The sequence below is a fragment of the Sceloporus undulatus genome, chromosome 8 (genome assembly GCF_019175285.1).
Source record: "Sceloporus undulatus isolate JIND9_A2432 ecotype Alabama chromosome 8, SceUnd_v1.1, whole genome shotgun sequence".
Lineage (NCBI taxonomy): Eukaryota > Metazoa > Chordata > Lepidosauria > Squamata > Phrynosomatidae > Sceloporus > Sceloporus undulatus.
This window is the reverse complement of record NC_056529.1, coordinates 26775432-26793904: the sequence shown is the minus strand read 5'-3', so window position 1 is coordinate 26793904 and position 18473 is coordinate 26775432. Positions and strand designations below refer to the sequence as shown.

The following is an 18473-nucleotide window of genomic DNA, read 5'->3' as shown; positions in this document are numbered from 1 at the left end:
TGATACAAAGTAATTGTACCAGGTGTGCAGTCAGTGGGAGGTCATTTGCCTAATCCCGCTTGAGACTGTGTGCTTACAAATCCCAAGGTGTACTTACCAAAGTCCTCTTCCTGACTTCATATTTACAGAACAAACATTGTCTGCTGGAAGTTGGCATCGGCTGCACAAAGGATTTAATCAAAGCCAGGATATATCCCATTGTTCTCTTTATTAGAGTCTCAGAAAAAAACATCAAGAAGTTCAGGTACGTTGGATGCTTTTGTCATTTCATTGGACGCTATTAAACTGATGTTGTCGCAAATAGGAGAAAAAGCCTGTCATCCTTTCCCTCCCATGTATCATAGCACCTTCATGCCTGACACGCTCATAATTTACTCCTTCCTCCTCTTGGAAATTTTGGCACAGTGATGATCAAGGATACCAAAATCCAGGAGCTAATGGCAATGTAAACTTTGGGTATGACACCTGAGTTGCATTGAATAGATCCAAAAGCAGATTATCACACATTCCTCCAGATGTTTTTGAACTACAACTACCTTTACCTATGCTGCCTAGGGATGCTGGGTATTGCAGTCCAGGGTTGCATGATTTATTTGATATTATAAGGTGCATCAATCCTGCAGGAGAGGCAACATATAAATAAAATTTTATTTTTATTTATTTATTTATTATTATTATTATTATTATTATTATTATTATTACTGTCTTTTCTTCCTTCCTTCAAAGGCTTAAATCCATCTGCTAGCTCCGGCTAGACTTTGACCCACTGAATCAATTGGGAATTTGATAAGTTAACACTTGGTAAATATCCATTGATTCAATGGGACATTTTTTTCTTGTGTGCCGTCAAGTCATTTCTGACTTACTGCAAATCTAAGGTCAATCTGTTACAAGGTTTTCTTGGTATGATTTATTCAGAGAGTATTTGCCCTTGCCCAGGTTCATCCAGTGGGTTTCCAAATTTATGCCTAACATTGGCCCAGTACAGACAGACCAAAATAAAGCTGCTTCAGGTCACTTTGGAGGTATGCTGTTTAAACATTGCATGCATCTTAAGAGTCTGGAAGCTGCGCCAAAGCTGTGCTCCAATGCTTAGGACTGGATCGTGGCTTTGGTGCAGCTTCTGGAGTCTTAGGACGCATGCAACATTTAAACAGCATACCTCCAAAGTGACCCGAAGCAGTTTTATTTTGGCCTGTCTGTATGGGGCCATTGCAACTCTTTCTCGCTACTTTGCCTCTTAGTATATTCTTTCTCTCTCTGTTTCTCCGTTTTAGTTTCAACTAACCCTCTCTTAAATGCAATTGTCTCAGACATCTCTCCTCCGAAGCCTTAAGACAATTTGATCCAAGGGTTCCTAACGGGACAATTTGCCGAAGGTTTTTTAAACATTAGCTCTTGAAAATAATGAAGCCGTAATAAACGAACGGCGAATGGATTCCCTTCAGCTCGCTTCAGAGTCGGCTCAGTCTTTCTCCAAAAACGGAGAACGCTTTGCCTTTCCTGAGACGTCTGCCTTGACTTGTAACGTTGGCGCAGCCTATTTGAGATTTCGCTGTCACCTCGGTTGCTATTAAAAGCGTCCCTGAAAAGCCCTGCAACCAGGCTTTGGGGGCCTTGGCTCAGTTCTAAGTGTCCAGGATTTGGGATGAAAAATAGATGAGTTCATGAACAGGTGACGCCTCCAGTGATCGCATATAAATAGAATCCCTTCCTTCCTTTTGAGCAAGAGATGAACTTTGCAGGAGAGTGATACAGTTTATAATATTACAGCCAAACGTTGGTAAAATAAACATATGCAGGGCATCGGAGCTGAATACTAGTTGAGTCTTCCTTACCCAAAACGCTTGGGACCAGACGTCTTTTGGATTTTCTATTTCTGGATTGTGGACTATTTGCATATACCTAATGAGATATCTTGGCAATAGCACCCAAGTCTAAACATAACATTCATTTATGTTTCGAATACACATTATATACATAGCCTGAAGGTAATTTTATGCACAATGGTTTTTTTAAGTATCGTCTATGCTTTTCAAATATTTTAATAAACAGTAACACAAAGAGAATTCATAGAGACTGTTAAAGAGAGCATATATATATATATATATATATATATATATATATAAATGTTCATTTTCTGTGTGGAACAGTGGTCCCCAAATGGTGCCCTTTAAGAGATTTTGGACTTCAGCTCCCAGAGGCCTCAGCCACATTGGCCAATAGTCTGGGATTCTGGGAGCTGAAGTCCAAAATCCCTTAAAGGGTGCAGTTTGGGGATCACTGATATAAAACATATATAGGCTAGCACTCTTGTTCATGACATGCATAGGCATACATTCCACCTTACACTTATACATGTTTTTGGAGGAGGTCATGGCAGAAGTTGGAAGTTTCTTCCCTCCTCCACAATGACCAAACCTTCTCCTGGGCTTCCCTCTGAACCATTGTAGCCCTATAACCATCCTGTGGCTTAGCACAAGGGGGAGGTCAGAAAGCACCTGGCTGTATCCCTATAGCCAGATATGAAATGAATACATCATCCGTTGAGACCTCCAGGGTGGTAGAATTCAAATATATAGCCATGTTAGTCTGTAGAATCAGTATGTAGAGAGATCTTGTAGCACCTTTGGCAGCAAGAGCTTTCATAGGCTTAAGTCTACTCTCTCCGATGCATTAAACAAGTTAAACCGACCTAAATATATGAGTAAAATTCAAAGATATAGCCATGTTAATCTTTAGAATCAATATGTAGAGCACCTTTGAGACTAATTAAAGAAAGAAGTTGGCAGCATGAGCTTTCGTAGACAAATGCATTTGGGGAAGTAGACTTAAGTATATGAAAGCTCATGCTGCCAACTTCTTTCTTTAGTTAGTCTCAAAGGTGCTACAAGATCTCTCTACATACAGAAACCTTTAGAGGAGCCCATTGAATCCTAGAAGATGATTATTCTACATCTGGCTCCATGTGCTTCTCTGATCTCTTCATGCTCTCCACCAGCCACAAAATGTCTATGGGTAGGAGGCTGCAGAGGCTCAAAAGTCTACAAGGACCAGCTGTTGTGAAGTTCTGCAAATGGAACACTTACCATATGGCTTGCACTGTGCCATACATGATCTCAGCCATAATATGCATATCATGTCCTAACTCTGTATCTGAAGAGAGAGAAAGAGATTGAGAGAGAGAGAAAGCACATACATGTGTAAATGTAATATTTACTTTACAATACTTTCTCCAAAATAATATTACCTGTATATACTCGACTATAAGTCGAGGGCAGGTTTTGGGATCATAATCATGGATCATTTCTTCTAGGATAGATTACATTCTTGCCTTTCACCAGGAGATGGTTCCTTTCCTTATAAGAATTAATGTACATTGACCCATGTACATTTTGGGGTCGGTTTTTGGACTAAAATTTCTAGCCTTATACATGTATATATACAGTAATACATTTTTGTCATGTAAAGTGGTATCATGACTATATGGGGATGAGTGCAAAAGTGACCTGGAGACTACCATTTCAACAAACAAATGGAAGACGATATGGAAAATGACATTGAAAGCAAATCTAAATGTAAACCTAATAGAAAATCAATAGAAAAGTATTAGCCCATGGCGTTATATCTGGTGGAAGATTGAAAGGGTGTCTAACTTATCCTAAAGTAAATCTGGAGAGTCATAAATATTTCGATGGGACACAAGCCAGTGTTATCCTGTCTTTGGTAACAAAAACATGAAGCATTAACCCACTGTCAATTATTGTGCTTCAGTAAGAAGTGAGTTTTCCATTTGGGTTAATCAAATTGAACCAACAATAGGACTTTATTCATTGTCAATGCAAAAATATTGCCTGGCAAATAACTGCAGACCAACTCAGTGTGTTTGTAGCTTACAAAAAAATTGAATTTTGGATAACAGAGCTTACATATAGCCTTGGATTTCAGGAAGACTTTGAATGGTACAGATATATTAAAATGCTGGGACAGAATACTAATTTTTCCAGCAGTGTTGAATGCTATCTACTTGTGTGGCTGTGACTCCCTTCAACACATCTGTATGTAACAGAGGAAAAAACCACTATTAATGGATTGAGGTTTTAATTTAAATGTATCGCTGCTTGTATTTTGTAGGGCTGTCGCCCGGTTAAAATTATTGTCCCTAAGTCAGAGAAAGTTAATTGCGCTGAATTCCTATTGAAATTAATGGGAGTTAGATAAGTTTGTACTTTCTTGACTCATTTCATTTCAGCAGTACTTGAAGCTCAACTAACTCTCTCAGAACTAGAACCGTTTAATTTAAGTATAAAATACACTTGGGAGAAGTGCGAACTCTGTCACACATTATTTTAATGCACACCTACAATGCAAGATATATACGTGTGTAGATACATATATATGTACCTAGATACTGTGCCATACATAAGCATGGAACATTAATTCTGCAATGTGACAGCAGCCCAAGATTTTTTGTGGGTTTTCTGGACTATGTTGCCTGTATGTGTCCAGTTCAGTTCATCTTTGTTATGGTCATAGACCAGCACAGTCTCTGTATGTGAGCATGCATACCATCTATGACCATATGTGTAATGTGTGTCTCTTATGGGTTTCCTTCTGCAATGCAGGAAACTGCTCCCAAAGCCTGAGACAGAGGAAGAGTTCTTGCCGATGTGCCGCCAGAACGAGAAAGAACTGGAGGGTTTGCCCTGCCTTTACGCCTCCTTGGAAGCCGACGCTTGGAGCAGCCTTGAGGACCTCCTCCGTATCATCAAGGAAAAGGTGGCCGAAGAACAGCAAAAAACCATCTGGGTTGATGAGGAGCAATTGTGAAGCGCAAACCCAATTGGTGATGGAGTGAGGTGCCATTTGATAACATAACGGAGCAGCCCTGAAGGTGTTGGATGTCCAAGAGGAACCTCTGAGGTCGAGACAGCCTTCACTCACTATTCCATCATTACTCACCTGTTGAGGAGTCTCAACAACTGGGAGAACATTGAGTGTGAGAGAACGATTAAAAACAACACCAACACCATGAATGGTTGAGTTATGTGGGAACCAAACATGCTACTTGGGGACTCTGACCAAGACCTTTCCACCACAGAAGTTTACTTCTCTGCCACAAGTGTCTGTTTCTTCTGGCACTAAAGGATAGGAATATTCAAGAGATGCTTATAAAGAATAAACCTATTGTCACGGTTCTCAGAATGGGACATGAAGAGACACACAAAGGGTTTTTCTACAGATGCTGGTGGAGACACGGCTTCCCACCAACACAGTCTCTTTTGAGAAAGTGGGTTCAGCTTGATGGTAGAGGAGGAGGCTCAGACACAAGACTATGAATGTATTTCATGGGAGAGATCCCAGCCTGCTTGGTAGCAGGATGACGTTTGGATTGGATCTTCACTACAAAGTGTGCCTCGGTTTTATGCCAGTTGGCCAAAGTGTCCGCCAAAGAATCCTACAAACAATAATTTTAGGGACCAGTGATGTTCTCTTGGAGATGCCAAGCCCCTATTGCTTTCCTCATAGGCGTTGCCATTCCCAGCATTCCTTCAAAATTGGGAATGACTTGTTACTTACAGTTGTGCCGATTTGTCTTCAATTTCAGTTTTCCGATTGACGGCAGCAATGTTAGAAGACTAAAGTTCCTTCCTGAAAATACTCCAGCGCTGCAAATATTTGTGTCCGCTCCACTCCACCAACCCAGTTCAGTGCCGCAGTTTCCTGTGACAACTGGAGCTACTGGTTTGTCAACACTGTCCTCCTAGCTATTGTTGTTTTCTCCTCTTGGCACAGGATGCATGTTCAACTGAAATTGAGATCACATAACATCCCACCTCCAGATAACCGATCGGTGATAGTCCCCATTGCTGTGGTGACTGTGGGCAGTGCAAATGAATAGATAGGAACATTTTCTCAGGGATCGCTGGCAACATGCCGAAAGAGAAGCATATGTCTTCAACACTTAAAAATTCACCCCAGAAAAATAGGTTGAATTATGTTCCCCCATTAAATCAGCTTGCATCTGTGCAGTAGATATGCTTTTAAGTCTTGGAGACGTTAGCTATCTGCAGTATAAAGGGACAGTCCACTGCGGCCATGTGCTTCTCTGCACCAATGCACCTCAACAGGGCTTGCGTGGGGCTAAAATAAATTGGGGTTGCACAGCTGTGCCTGGCAGATTGTGTCCTGTGCATGGAGTAGCCATGCGCCGTTTATACCCAGCCCTTTGAAGAATACAGATTGCTAAAGGCTTTGGAACTGGCAGCTAGAACAATTCCCCCACTTTAAAATCTTAAATTAAGCGGCAAGTTTTTCCACATACCCATAGCAAACTGCCTTGTCACTTGACATATTTTCTTCTATAAAAAGCATTTATGAGCACATAAAAATAACAGGCTCCTTCTTTCTCTTGCTATGTTTTTTTTCATATATATATATATATATATGTTGAAAATGGCATGATTTTCGGTCCTGCAGCTGATTGCAACAGGCTTCAGATTGAAGGAAATAGATGTGAGAAGTTAAGTCAAATGTGTTTTATGGCACCAGCACTTCAAGAGGGATAATTGGAATACAGCTTTGAAGACTCTGTGTGTGTGTAGGTGAGTGTGCGCATACGCACCTCTAATACAGCAAAGATACATATCTTTTATTTCGTAAAGGTGGAATTCAGTGTCTAAATTAATGAATGCAAGCAAATTACACCACTTTTCTTTCCCAACCTGCTTTGCCCAGCTTTTTTTTTTTTGGGGGGGGGGGTTTCATTATATAAAGCTAACATTGTCTGGTATATCTGTGTTTCAGGGATGTGTTGCTCGTAAGGATTTCTTACTAACTTTTTGCCCCCAAAATATTTGATTTCCACTTTGTGCCTGCATTTTGGCTGGAGGGTAACATACCAACCCTTTTTGCTATTGAACAGAGAGAGCATCGTTTTGGGGAGATGGAAACAGAGGGGAGAAGAGATAGAAAAGAAAGGGCTTCTTCCTCTACAAAGTGATGATGGAGTCATCTAGTCATCCCAAATGCACAATCCACCCACTAAGATATTCATCATAGCAGATTCTAGCAGTTTGTTTGGAGCATCCTTGCTTGGAGAAGCACACGATCACACTAGGATGATATGCACATTGAGTAGAATTGCAGAATTTAAGCATTAGAGAACGTTTGCATCCTGTGCAAATAGTGGCCTAGGACAAGCTGCTACAAATAGTGAGCTAAGCTAAGCAATGGTTGTGCAACAAAAGAATTCAATGCTGTAGTGCCAGTTGTACAACTGTGAGATTCAGTGCAACTATGCTTATTTACAGTTGTTGTTGTGTACCTTCAAATCAACTCCAACACCATCCTATCATAGGGTTTGGGAGGTTTCTTGGCTGAAATGTATTAAAAGGTTATCCATTGCTTTGCTTTAAGTCTGAGAGAGTGTTTGTGACTTGTGCCAGGTCACCCAGAATGAGTTTTTATGGCCGATCCAAACATTGGTCTCTTGAGGTCTAGTCCGACGCTAAAACAACTACAGCATGGTGGCTCTTGCAAATATTTATGCAATGCTGAAAGCGCATGAGATCCTGCCCTACACATGTGCTTCATGTGTTTTATGCCGTTGCTATATCATTCTGGAAAAACGAGTAGGCATTGCAAGGTTCTTTCTGAAAGAACGTGCATTTCTGGTTCTCCTCACATCACCTTTCATTTCATTATGCCACAGCCTTGTTTTTAAAAAGTCATACAAGTTACTAGTCCATCTTAAGCACACTGTCCTTTGGGTAGAGGCAGGAGTCTCCATGATCTATGAAGCTATCCAAAATAAATTCAGCCCCTTGAAAGTTTGGTCTGAAAACCAGAGCAGATTCCAATCTCAGCAGCCACCATTGCTTCTCTTTCATCGTTGGTTAGATGGATCCTTTAGGTTTAGGGACCTCCTAGACCTCATGCAGAGTTTTCATGCCACTGGTGGATGCATGCCAAAAATATCTGGAGGCCATAATGTCGTTCTTACTGTGACCGGGACACAACTCCATTGAAGTGATTTCACATTGCAGTCTGGTGGTAAGACAGCTTTTTATAGGCTTGATCTCAGTAGGCAGGTTAAGTCAATCGGCTGTATAAATCAAAACACTTAAAATCCAATCAAGATAGTAAATCTGTTAATTTGATGGCAAACCGAGGAGGAAATGCTAACAGCTTCACAGTCTGCAATGTTTTAAAGCAACAGATGTGGGGTTTCTTTTTGGAGTCTTAACTTTTCTGTCTTTCCATCCAGCATCACTTTAGGCATGAAGAGAAGTTTATGAAGGCTTTGCACCATCTCCCTTATTGCTCCTGTTGCTAAATGTCAGGGATTTGCACTTTGTAAAATTAACTCCTCCAGAACCCAAGTTCCACGCAACTCCCTTTAAGCGATTATCTTGTCTAAAGCAGATGCCGCATAGAACCTGGCTGTTCTTTGGAACCACAGTTATGCCTTCATGCTTTGCTAGGAAGAATGGCTCCTGGTACAGCCTTGACAAGGTAAAGGGTTATGATTTCTGCTTCACCGTTTCCTTGCTGACCATCAGAAAACACTCTCAAGAAAATATGTGGTCGGGTGACAAATGTGGCTTTGCTCTTATACGCCTCCATTCTCTGAAGAAGTCATAGGTAATAGGGAGAAATCAAAGGATATTTGTATCCCAATTCACAGTTTGGGAAGATCAAATTATATTGGTTTGTATTAAAGAGCAAAGCAAACCAAACCAGTCTTACTCCCATCCTTAAGATCTGGGCACTAGAGACACGATGTACCCATTCTCACAGTCAGAGATTCAACATCTAAGGACCAGATAGAATGGAAAGAAACTATGCAGAATAACACATGGATGGCATTTTAGGAAGGTAAAAAGAGGGACAAAAGAGGGGCAGGGATTTACGATGGAAAAGGCCTGGCGCTGGTAAACAGAGTGACAGATGGCGGAAGCCAGATCCAGGCTTCAGGCTTTGGCCCCACATCTGCAATTGGGGGGCTCATAATAGCAACCTCTTTTATGGGCTTGTTTTTAAAGATTGCTGCAATAATGCCCACGATGGGTTTGGAATGCTCCAGAGCATTTGATAAGTGCTAACTATTATTACCACCGAGCTTAAAAGCTCTTTCGATGTCAGTTTTGAAAACAACCTTGGAGGAGGATAAACACAGCAATGCCGAAGCACCCCAGGATGACTCCTGGTTTGAATTTTTAAAAACCCTAACTCCGTATTCAGTCTGAGGGCATCTTTCGGTATGTTCACCTTTTGTGGCACCTTTTCCATTTTCTTCCTTTTTCTCTATTCTTCTTCTGGCAAAAAAATGATAATAATCCCCAAACCCTTCTGATGTTCAGATCTCAAGCAGCCTTCTCATGGCAAAACCCACCATTCATTGATATGGAGGGGGTTAAAAGAGAGACGGGGAGAAAGAGCACACTTTCAACGCAGATGGCGGGTGATAGAAAAACCATCTGAGTGTAAATATCTACCCCAGAGTGACTACTTCATCAGATATTAGGCATCAAAAGTCATCTGACAGCTTAGAGCTAACAGCTGTATTGATTTTTCGTTTCCAACAGCAGAGAGCATGCATGGGTAGGAGAGAGAAGGACTTTTTTATCAGTGCTGTCCCATTGACAGCCACATCGGCGCCACATGTGAATGACCCCAGGACTGGTTTAACTGGTGAGCAGAGACCGCACTCGGCGTCACGCTCACAGCACACTTTGGAAACGTTTGCTAACCTTTCCTTTCTTGCAACAACACCAACTTCCAACAGGTCTTTGCTTTGGGGCTATAGAAAATGGGTGTCCTGCCAACGGGAAAATTCTGACTCAAAAGTGGTAGAATGGACATTAAAAGTTAAAAGTTAAAATCTTTGGTCAACAGAGGCCTAAAGGAGAATCTTGACCTCCTGACCAAACAGAGATAAACACAGGAACCTGTCTCAAAAGTACTTGAAAACAGCAACAAAACGTGAGCTAAGATGGTACTAAATGTCCGGTGTAGCTATGTGTGAACCTTAGTGGAGTAAGTAGAAGATTGTATGGGAGGAAATTGTTGTTGTCCATCACAGCATTTTCTTTGCAGGGTTTGTTCAGAGTGGGTTTGCTTTTTGCCTCCCTCTGAAGCTGAGAGAGTGTGACTTGCCCAAAGATATCCTAATAGGTTTCCATGGCTGTGCCATGATTCAAACTCTGGCTTCCAGAGTCATGGTCCAATGCGCAAACCACTACATTATGCTGGCTGTCTTTTCACTACTAATAATAAATAGGTTGTTGTTGTTGTTGTTGTTGTTGTGTGCCTTTGAGTCATTTCTGACTTAAGGTGACCCTAAGGAAAACCTATCATGGGGTTTTTGGGGGCTGAGAATGTGCGACTCACCCAAGGTCACCCCATGGATTTTCATGACCAAACCGAGATTTGAACCCTGGTCTCCAGAGATCACTTCACCATGCTGGCTCTCATTTTAAATAGCTTACTGCTTGTTTGTTATTTAGTGTGGTTGTAAAATTGTTTTAATTAGTGTTTTAAGAGTACAATTAATGTAATTTTGCATTTTACATGTGTATAATTTATTGGAACATTTTTAATTACGTCGGAACGCCAGCCCTGGGAGAAAGGCAGGATATGAAACAAACACACACAGAGAAAGAAAGAAATTGTAATGGAGAGCAAAGCCAAGGTATCAAACTATAATGAGCCGGAGGCAGGAAGGAGGCAAACAGACATGGAGGTACCCAAGATAGATGCCAAGTGTTTTCCTGCATGGCAGAGGGTCAGACTAGGTGGCTCTCAAGGTCCCTTCCAATGCTAAGATGCCATGATGCTGCGATTCAATGCTGAACTAGGACCTTGGGAGACCAGGATTCAGCAACAGTCGCTCTCCAACCAGCCATTTGTCACTTGTTGTTGCTGCTGTTTTTCTCTTTTGCAATCCATGCTTCCACAATCCTCACAGCCTCAGGGAGGCTCTGCTTATTATCAAATTGCTCCTTATTAATCACAGCATCAACAATGAGATGTTGGGAACTAAAATACGGCGGCGGCTGGTACTTCGTTTGTTCCCATTGATTTCCCCCTCACTGTTTATTACCAGCATTTACTTTACAATCACCCAAAGAAAAAAAACAAGACACACAGCATACTGGGGCATGTTCCCAAATTCCTCTGCTAAATGGCCTACGCACGATTTCTTTCCACAATAAGAGATGCCAACCGGGGTCACATCCACAAGTATGAGACGAAGCATTCTCTGGTTTCCATGCAAAAGAGGCTATGGTTCAGCAACAGTTATTTAGAGCCTATAATATAGAATTCTGCAGCAGCATCCATAGCTTTAGTTGTATGTCTCAGTTCTGCATGGATTGAGTTGCAGAATTCAGCGTCCAGAAATTTCATACCTCCAATTGTTTTCTAGCCCTCCAGACTCAGAAGAGATGTTTCCATGTCCTCCTTTGATCCTGGCCATAGTTAGCAAAAGCATTACATGTTTTGCATAATAGTGACCAGTACAGAATGAATGATGTAAAACAGATATATTATGTACCCATGTGTGACATGCATAATTTATACAGACATCAGAATTTCGCTTTCCTTGGTGCAGAATTTAGTGTTTTAGTGTGGAACGTACACACCAATGGTGTTTCGTAACCAACGGTGCTATGTCCCATTCAAGGGATAGTAGACATTAGGGAGTATTGCCCATCAAATTAGTCTTTACTTGCAGATCAGTTTCTATATGGGTTTTTAAAAGGGTTTCTTTCTTTTAGATGATGGCCAGCATAGGCTGCAAGAGTTATCTTCCTAAGGGAGGCATTCCTTCTTAGTTGAAGGGAGCAGGAGGAAGGCCTTGGTTAAGTACCTGCCGTCTTCAGTTTGATCATTTATACTTACCACAAGCCTAATAAATGGGTGGTCCAACACCCAAACCATTACACTATCTTGGCCCTACAGCCTGGAAATATTAGTGTTAATGTGTCAGTAATAGCCAAAGAAAAAAATCATCGACATTAATCTTTTTTACTGGATATTACAAAATTGATTTGTTCCATTTCTTGTTACTAAAGTATTCCTGACGTCTTACTTTTCCATTTTTTAAAAAGAAAATCAATTAAAATGACTTCCAATGGTTCGAAATGGGACCCAGCCCCTCCCATGTGACCTTAAAAAGAACAAATCAAGATAATGTGAAACAGTGGATCATCATCGATGTCGAAGCAATTAAAGGAAAGACTTCTGAAGTTGTCCAAAAAATTATAAGGCATTATGAGTGAAGGGTGATTTTTATTTCATTTTTTAAAGTAATGATACTCCATGCTTGTGTTACCTGTGGAACATCGCCATTGCAAGAATCCCTTGCAATGGGAGGAAAGGGATTGCTGAATTGGAGACGCCTGGGAACATGCGGAAGGGATGGGAATATCAATAGCTATTAACTAAGGTAGTCTGGGAATCCATGTTCATAATGAGTATTTGGCTGCTTGCTGGAAGTCAATAATAGGGAACAGACTATTAAGTGACTCCATCTGGAACTAACTACCATCAGGAGCACAACAACAAGAGGGGCTGCATAAGCCATAGGCCTTGGCCAAGGAAGGTTCCTCAGATGTCGGAAGCTGGGTGATGCTGAACGCTTTTTGTTCCTCTAGCTTTATGGTGTTTTATTTTTATTGTTTCGCCCCTCTCTCCGTCCATAACTTCCGTCCTTGGCTTGCACCAAAGAATCTTTTTCCCCAGCTGTTTTTTTCCAAGAGTAGTGGGAAGGATAATTGAAGAAATGTACAAAAGGGCAACTGAGCCAGGAGGGGTTAAGTGAAAGCTAAGTTGATCCCATCAACAGGACCAATGCTGGGGTCACCGTTTGCTGGAAGGAAAGGCTTGGAAGATATCGGTTTTGAGGCCTTCATATTGTAAATGTGTTTTTACAAGAGCAAGCTTTGTGACGGATGGAAGGGTTGGAAAGGAAGGACTGGTGTGCGCTTGGTCTCTGCTGTGTCTCTCTCTCTCTTACACACCAATAGTGATGGATGGGCGCAAAACCAGCTGCAGAAAGCCTGGGTAAGACTCAATTCAAAGGTATCGATCACAGACTGGAAGCATTAAATATCTTTGCTAATCTGGCAACCGCTTGCATTCATATTTTATTATTATTGGTATTAGGGCCTATAATTTATGACGCTCAGCTTGGAGCTACAACAGACGGTGGATTGTGGTGGGGGTTTTTCCTTCCAAGTTTTCATCCTGTACTCTTTTTTCTCTCTCGCTCTTTCTCTCTCTGGCTTTCTGCATTTATAGCTGCAAGAGGGATGGAAAATTAGTAAACCAAAAGAAAAGGGAAGAGGGGGGAAAAAAGCTTGCTGAGCTGTTTCCAAAGAACCCTAGCTCCCTCTACTGCTAAAAGTAGATTAAACTTCGCTGCCCATTGAAGAGCAATCCATGCAGATGTAGTAGAATGGCCCATGTTGGTATATAATAGTGAGCCACAAGAGTTAGAGACTAATGGCTTCTTCTGCACTAAGCATTTCATCTGAAAATGTTGGCCGGCTGTAGGATTTGCATCTTCATAAACGGCTTTGCATGGCTCAATGGGAGATTTCACTTGTTTCTTTGCACTTGATGTTGGCTATCTATAACTCAGCTGACACAGCAGCCGTTGGTGGATCCCATGTGAGTGAGATGGCAAACTAGGATTTTCCTCTAAAAATTAGTGATCCCCAAACTTTGGTCCTCCAGGTGTTTTGGACTTCAACTTCCAAAAGCCCCAGACAGCTTTGCCAACAGTCAAGAAATCTGGCCTTGGGCTCTCTGGATAGCAATGTAATGGGTAGAAAAATAGAGAAACATGATACGATAGAGAGATAGCACACATCCTGTGTGCCTTAATTTTCAACATGCGAACAGTTTAAAGCCTGGTTTCTATGGTTAGTCTCAACTAGAAATGGTGTACTGAATGAACTGTTGACTGGTGACCCCCAAATTGTTCTCCATTATATATAAATTGGGATTTACCACTGCACTATCTATAAGAATGGCCAGCTATAGCCTTCAAGATGTTGTTGGGCTTTGACTCCCATCAGCCCCTAGCCAACATAGTCAATGGGTAAGGATGGTGGGAATTGTAGCGCAACAATATCAGGAAGATCCCACTTTCCCATTTCCATCAGGTGGAACTCATGTCTGGATACAGTCTTTCCTGAGAGTCATTACTCCATGTGGTACTATGAATGTTTTCCTGTTGCTGGGCTCCTGATGGCATCACTATGGATGCTGCAGAGCCATTGGAGAGAATACAGTAGGTGCTACCGACAACCAAAGAACAGGGAAAAAAGAATGGTTTCAAACTTAGTAATACAGTAACATCAACACAATACCACCTCCAGCTCTCTAAAAAGCCTGTAGTCTGTGCACCTCCAAATGCAACCAATCTTGCCCCCTGAGTATGGTTTCATACGGGGTGAAAAAGGCCCACAACAAACAAAACAGTTCCTATGACTCCCACTTGCTCTATTATTAAGACTCACTTAAAGAACTTTGAATGTGCAGCAACATCCTTTCCCCACGTTCAGAGGAGGAGACTGGATCTCTGCTTTTATTTAAAGGTAGCTGTTTGCACAATGCAATTTTCCACTTCTCTCTGTGTGGAGGCACAGAGTAAAACGTTGGGGTCAAGCCCCATTGCTTTGTGATGGGAAGTAATGGAACACAATGTGTTTTGCAAGGAGGGGAAGTATTCGGCCTCCAGCTTCCCTGGATCAAGCTGTTTTCAATTCACTGAAAGCCATGCTGAGGACCTGGTCACCTTGCAGCACAGGGTGGAACTGTATGATATAAATACACTGGAGTGGCACTATTGATTTGAGCATCATAAAAGCAATCCAAAGTCCAGAACTTTGGGGGAACTCTTACGCTTGGAGCCAATGCTCAGGGATGATGGGAGCTGTATTGAGCAACATCTAGCGGATGAGAGGTTTGCCACCTGTTTTAAAAGATTGATAGTGGGAGTACTACTTGCTCCCAAAATGACGTTTTAGCTCTGTTCCATGCAGGGAGAGGACAAGGGTAGGAAAAAGGATCATTGCAGAAGTAGCAAAGGAGGGAAAACAAGGTGGGGTCTCACCAAAGGCCAGATTTGGAACAGTTTGAATTAGGAAAAGGGCATGCCTAGTCCAAAACAGACCACAACTAAGTGCAGGAAAGATGATCAGAGGCAGTGGCTAAATGCATAATCAAAGCTAGGCAGAGATCAAATTAGGGATGGGGAGGAGATGGGGGCTGATGGGTTACATTGCTTCAAAATAATGTAAGTATCCACCAGAAGAGTTATGTTATGCAACCTCTATACTGAACTAATGTAGCACAACGTGTGTGGATCAATGATCAGTGTGCTGGGCTGACAACCCATTATGCAATTGCAATGCTCAATGGCCATTGTGTGGCCCCAAAAAATCACTCTGTATATATAGCACACTTTATGCCTGGGCAAGTTACTAACAGGATGCCAGCTGCAGTGAGATAGAATCAGCTGGCTGAATGGTCAAGTAAAGCAGCCGAGATGCCACTCTTAAAACACAGAGCTCTGGCTTACAAAAACTAGTCAGTCCGGGAGAATAGGAGGCTGGTGAGCAACTGCTAGAAGTTTCCTCAGATAAACAGAATTGTACAAGCAGTAAGAAATGTACTATACCCTGTTGAGAACAGCAGGGGCTGAGAGATCATGGCTTGCCCAGGGCTACTCAGCGAAGGTCAGAGGGAAGGTCAGTGTCAAACTGGCCATGGCCTTGGCTTGTCTGTCATGTCCTTGCTGGATACTTGAGGATACAGTGCAACCCATTCCCTCTTGCTTCTCCAGCCCAGCCTTAATAATTTCATCTGCTTTTCCTCCAGCCAGTAAATATCTATTTCATGTCCAATCTTGAAGGCTTGGTGATAAAATATGGGGCTGCGTTCAATGATCTAATCATAATATGTCAGTATTTTTGGTGCATAAAATTGAGCTGATTGGATGCCAAGATGATGGAGTGTGATGTACTGGAATCATTTGAGCCCCCCCCCCCCCACTCCCTCCCCAAGTTTCTTCTGAGAAGCATTGTATTTCTCCAGAGCCCCTTCCCTCATTGACGTTGCCAACTTAGCAATTGAAATTGTGGGAGCAAAGCCAGCCTGGAAAAGACTTTCAATCTAAACCCCAGCATAGTTCCTAGCACCATGGATACTATTATTGCAAAGCCTGGGGAAGCATCAAATTGGGGTTTCCAGAGACCTCTTGTCCCACTAGCACTATTTGTGTTATGCTAACCTGGCATGCTGGGTTTGGTCTTCCTTAGGTTAGCAGGTCAGCTTACTGTTCCCTCAGGCCAATTCCTGTGCCTCAAGCCCCAGCTTCCATTGGGTTCACAATCACACAGTGAATGCAATAGCATGGCTAGCCCCACAAACCCAATCTGAACAGGTGATAGCATCACTGAGAGCAGGAGAAGGCAAGTCAGAGCAAGCCAGAGCAACTTAAATGAATGCATGAACCAGTTTACAAGGAGAGCTGGAAAAAGCGAGGCTGAAAATGTGCAGGAAAATCAAAGTAGTTATCTTCTTAGCCCTTGCAAACTTTCAAGTTGACACATAGGATTGATGCTGTCCACATATTCCACCATTCACTCTTGCATCTGCTTGTTCCGACTCTATCCCAAGTCTCTTTTCTTCTCTGCTCAGGCCATGAAGGTGCGAGTAGCAGGAAGGCCCATTAAAAACCATCCTTAAGAGGGCCTTTATTTTAGAACTCACTCCATTTATGTTCTTCCAAGAAGGTATCTTTCTCATGCCTTCCTCCTCCTCTTTCTCCTTCCTCTTCCTCCTTCTCCTTCCTGCAGGTTGTAAATTAAAAGTCAATCTCATTAAAATCACAAGTAATCATTCTCTAGCTGGAGCGCCTAACCATTCTGCGCAGGGGGATCCCAGCTGCCTCCCAGAGCCGTAATTCAATCGGACTCTGCGGCTCTTGTTCGCAAACTGCTGGAGCTGCACTTTCTGTCCAAATTTATGGTGCCGGGAGCGTCCAAAGGCTGAGTTACGGCTTTGGGGACGGATGGAGGGGCTGCATTATTCTGCATCTAATCCCCGCATCTTGACAGGACTGGAGGGAGAAGAAGCCCTCTTGTAATGCCAGCGCAGTGTGCATTGTTCCCCCCGGCCTTTATGTCAGCAGCTAGAAAAGCCTCTTGGGATCAGGAAGCTGTCAGTACAATGTTACAAGTAAACAACCAGATTGCTGGGGCATGATGGGGCGATAAATAAAAGCTCTAAATAATGGAGAATCCAATGGGCTGGTACGGAAATGGGACTGGTGCCTCTAGCCAACGCCATGTGGTCAACAGTTGGTATCTTCACAGCTGTATGCATGTGTTGCTTCTTCTTGTTGCATGGCTTCAAGTTGTTTCTGGCTTGGCGCAACCCTATCATGGGGTTTCCTTGGCAAGATTTGTTCACAAGGGGGGGGGGTGCTTTTGCTTTCCTCCGAGTATGACTTGCCCAAGGTCACCCAATGGGTTTCCATGCCTGAGTATGGACTCGAACCCTGGTCCAGTGGTCAAACCATACCTCTGGGTCATGCAGAAGCGGTAGACCCTCTCTCCTTGCTTGTGTTCCCCATTTGCTCTGGACGTGTTTGTCTGCAGCATTCCTTTTTTCCTCTCACACTTGGCCTGCCTATTTCTCTCCTAATCCATCAACCTTAAGCATCTTATCTATACCTTTTGCAAGATAAGAGAAGTCATGACCTGTCTGTTTGGGACAAATAATAGATGGGGATTGGAGCAGAGCTGTCAGCTGGGATTGTAAAGTTCAATGAGTTCTGGAATGTTCCCTGAAAAACAGCATGGAGGGATTACTGAAGCTTCACTGGGACAGTCGATCAAGGTTGGTATCCAGACTGGTGGCTGTGGGGTCAATGGGAGGGGAATCTGCTCTGGGTTTTTGGTCTGAATCATACAGTTGGAAAGGCCCTATAAGGGTTTGAGTCCAACCCCTTGATCAGTGCAGAAACTCCTACTAGAGCTTTCCTATCAGAGAGCCATCTAGCCTCTTTCTGAAGATCTCCATAGAAAGAGGGGCCAATGGTTCCATTGCCAAACTACTCTTACTGTCAAGATGTTTCTTCTGAGGTTCCATAGAAATCCACTTTTCTATAACCTCAAACGCCTTGACCTTCCAGGGCAACAGAGAACAATCCTGCCCTGTCCTCTCTGCAGCAGATATTTAAAGAATGCAGTCATTTCAACCCTTACTCTTCTCTTCACCAGGATGAACATACCCAATTCCCTCCACCATTTCTCACAGGGTTTGGTTTCCAGACACTTTACCATCTTGGTCACCCACTACTGGGTACATTAAAGCTTGCTGAGACCCTTCTTAAAATGAGATGCCCGGAACTAAACACAGTACTCCAGGTGCAGCCTGACTATCACACA

At 42.6% G+C, this 18473-nt stretch overlaps 1 protein-coding gene across 1 annotated transcript in view; it reads left to right on the top strand.

Moving 5' to 3' along the window:
• Positions 1 to 7529, top strand: part of CARD11 (caspase recruitment domain family member 11) — a 52903-nt gene extending 45374 nt beyond the window's left edge. The window contains exons 23-24 of the mRNA XM_042438776.1: positions 129 to 244; positions 4626 to 7529. Coding sequence (XP_042294710.1) covers positions 129 to 244; positions 4626 to 4830 — 321 coding nt within the window. The 3' untranslated portion in view covers positions 4831 to 7529. The remainder of the gene's footprint in view (positions 1 to 128; positions 245 to 4625) is intronic.
• Positions 7530 to 18473: the final 10944 nt, after the last annotated feature.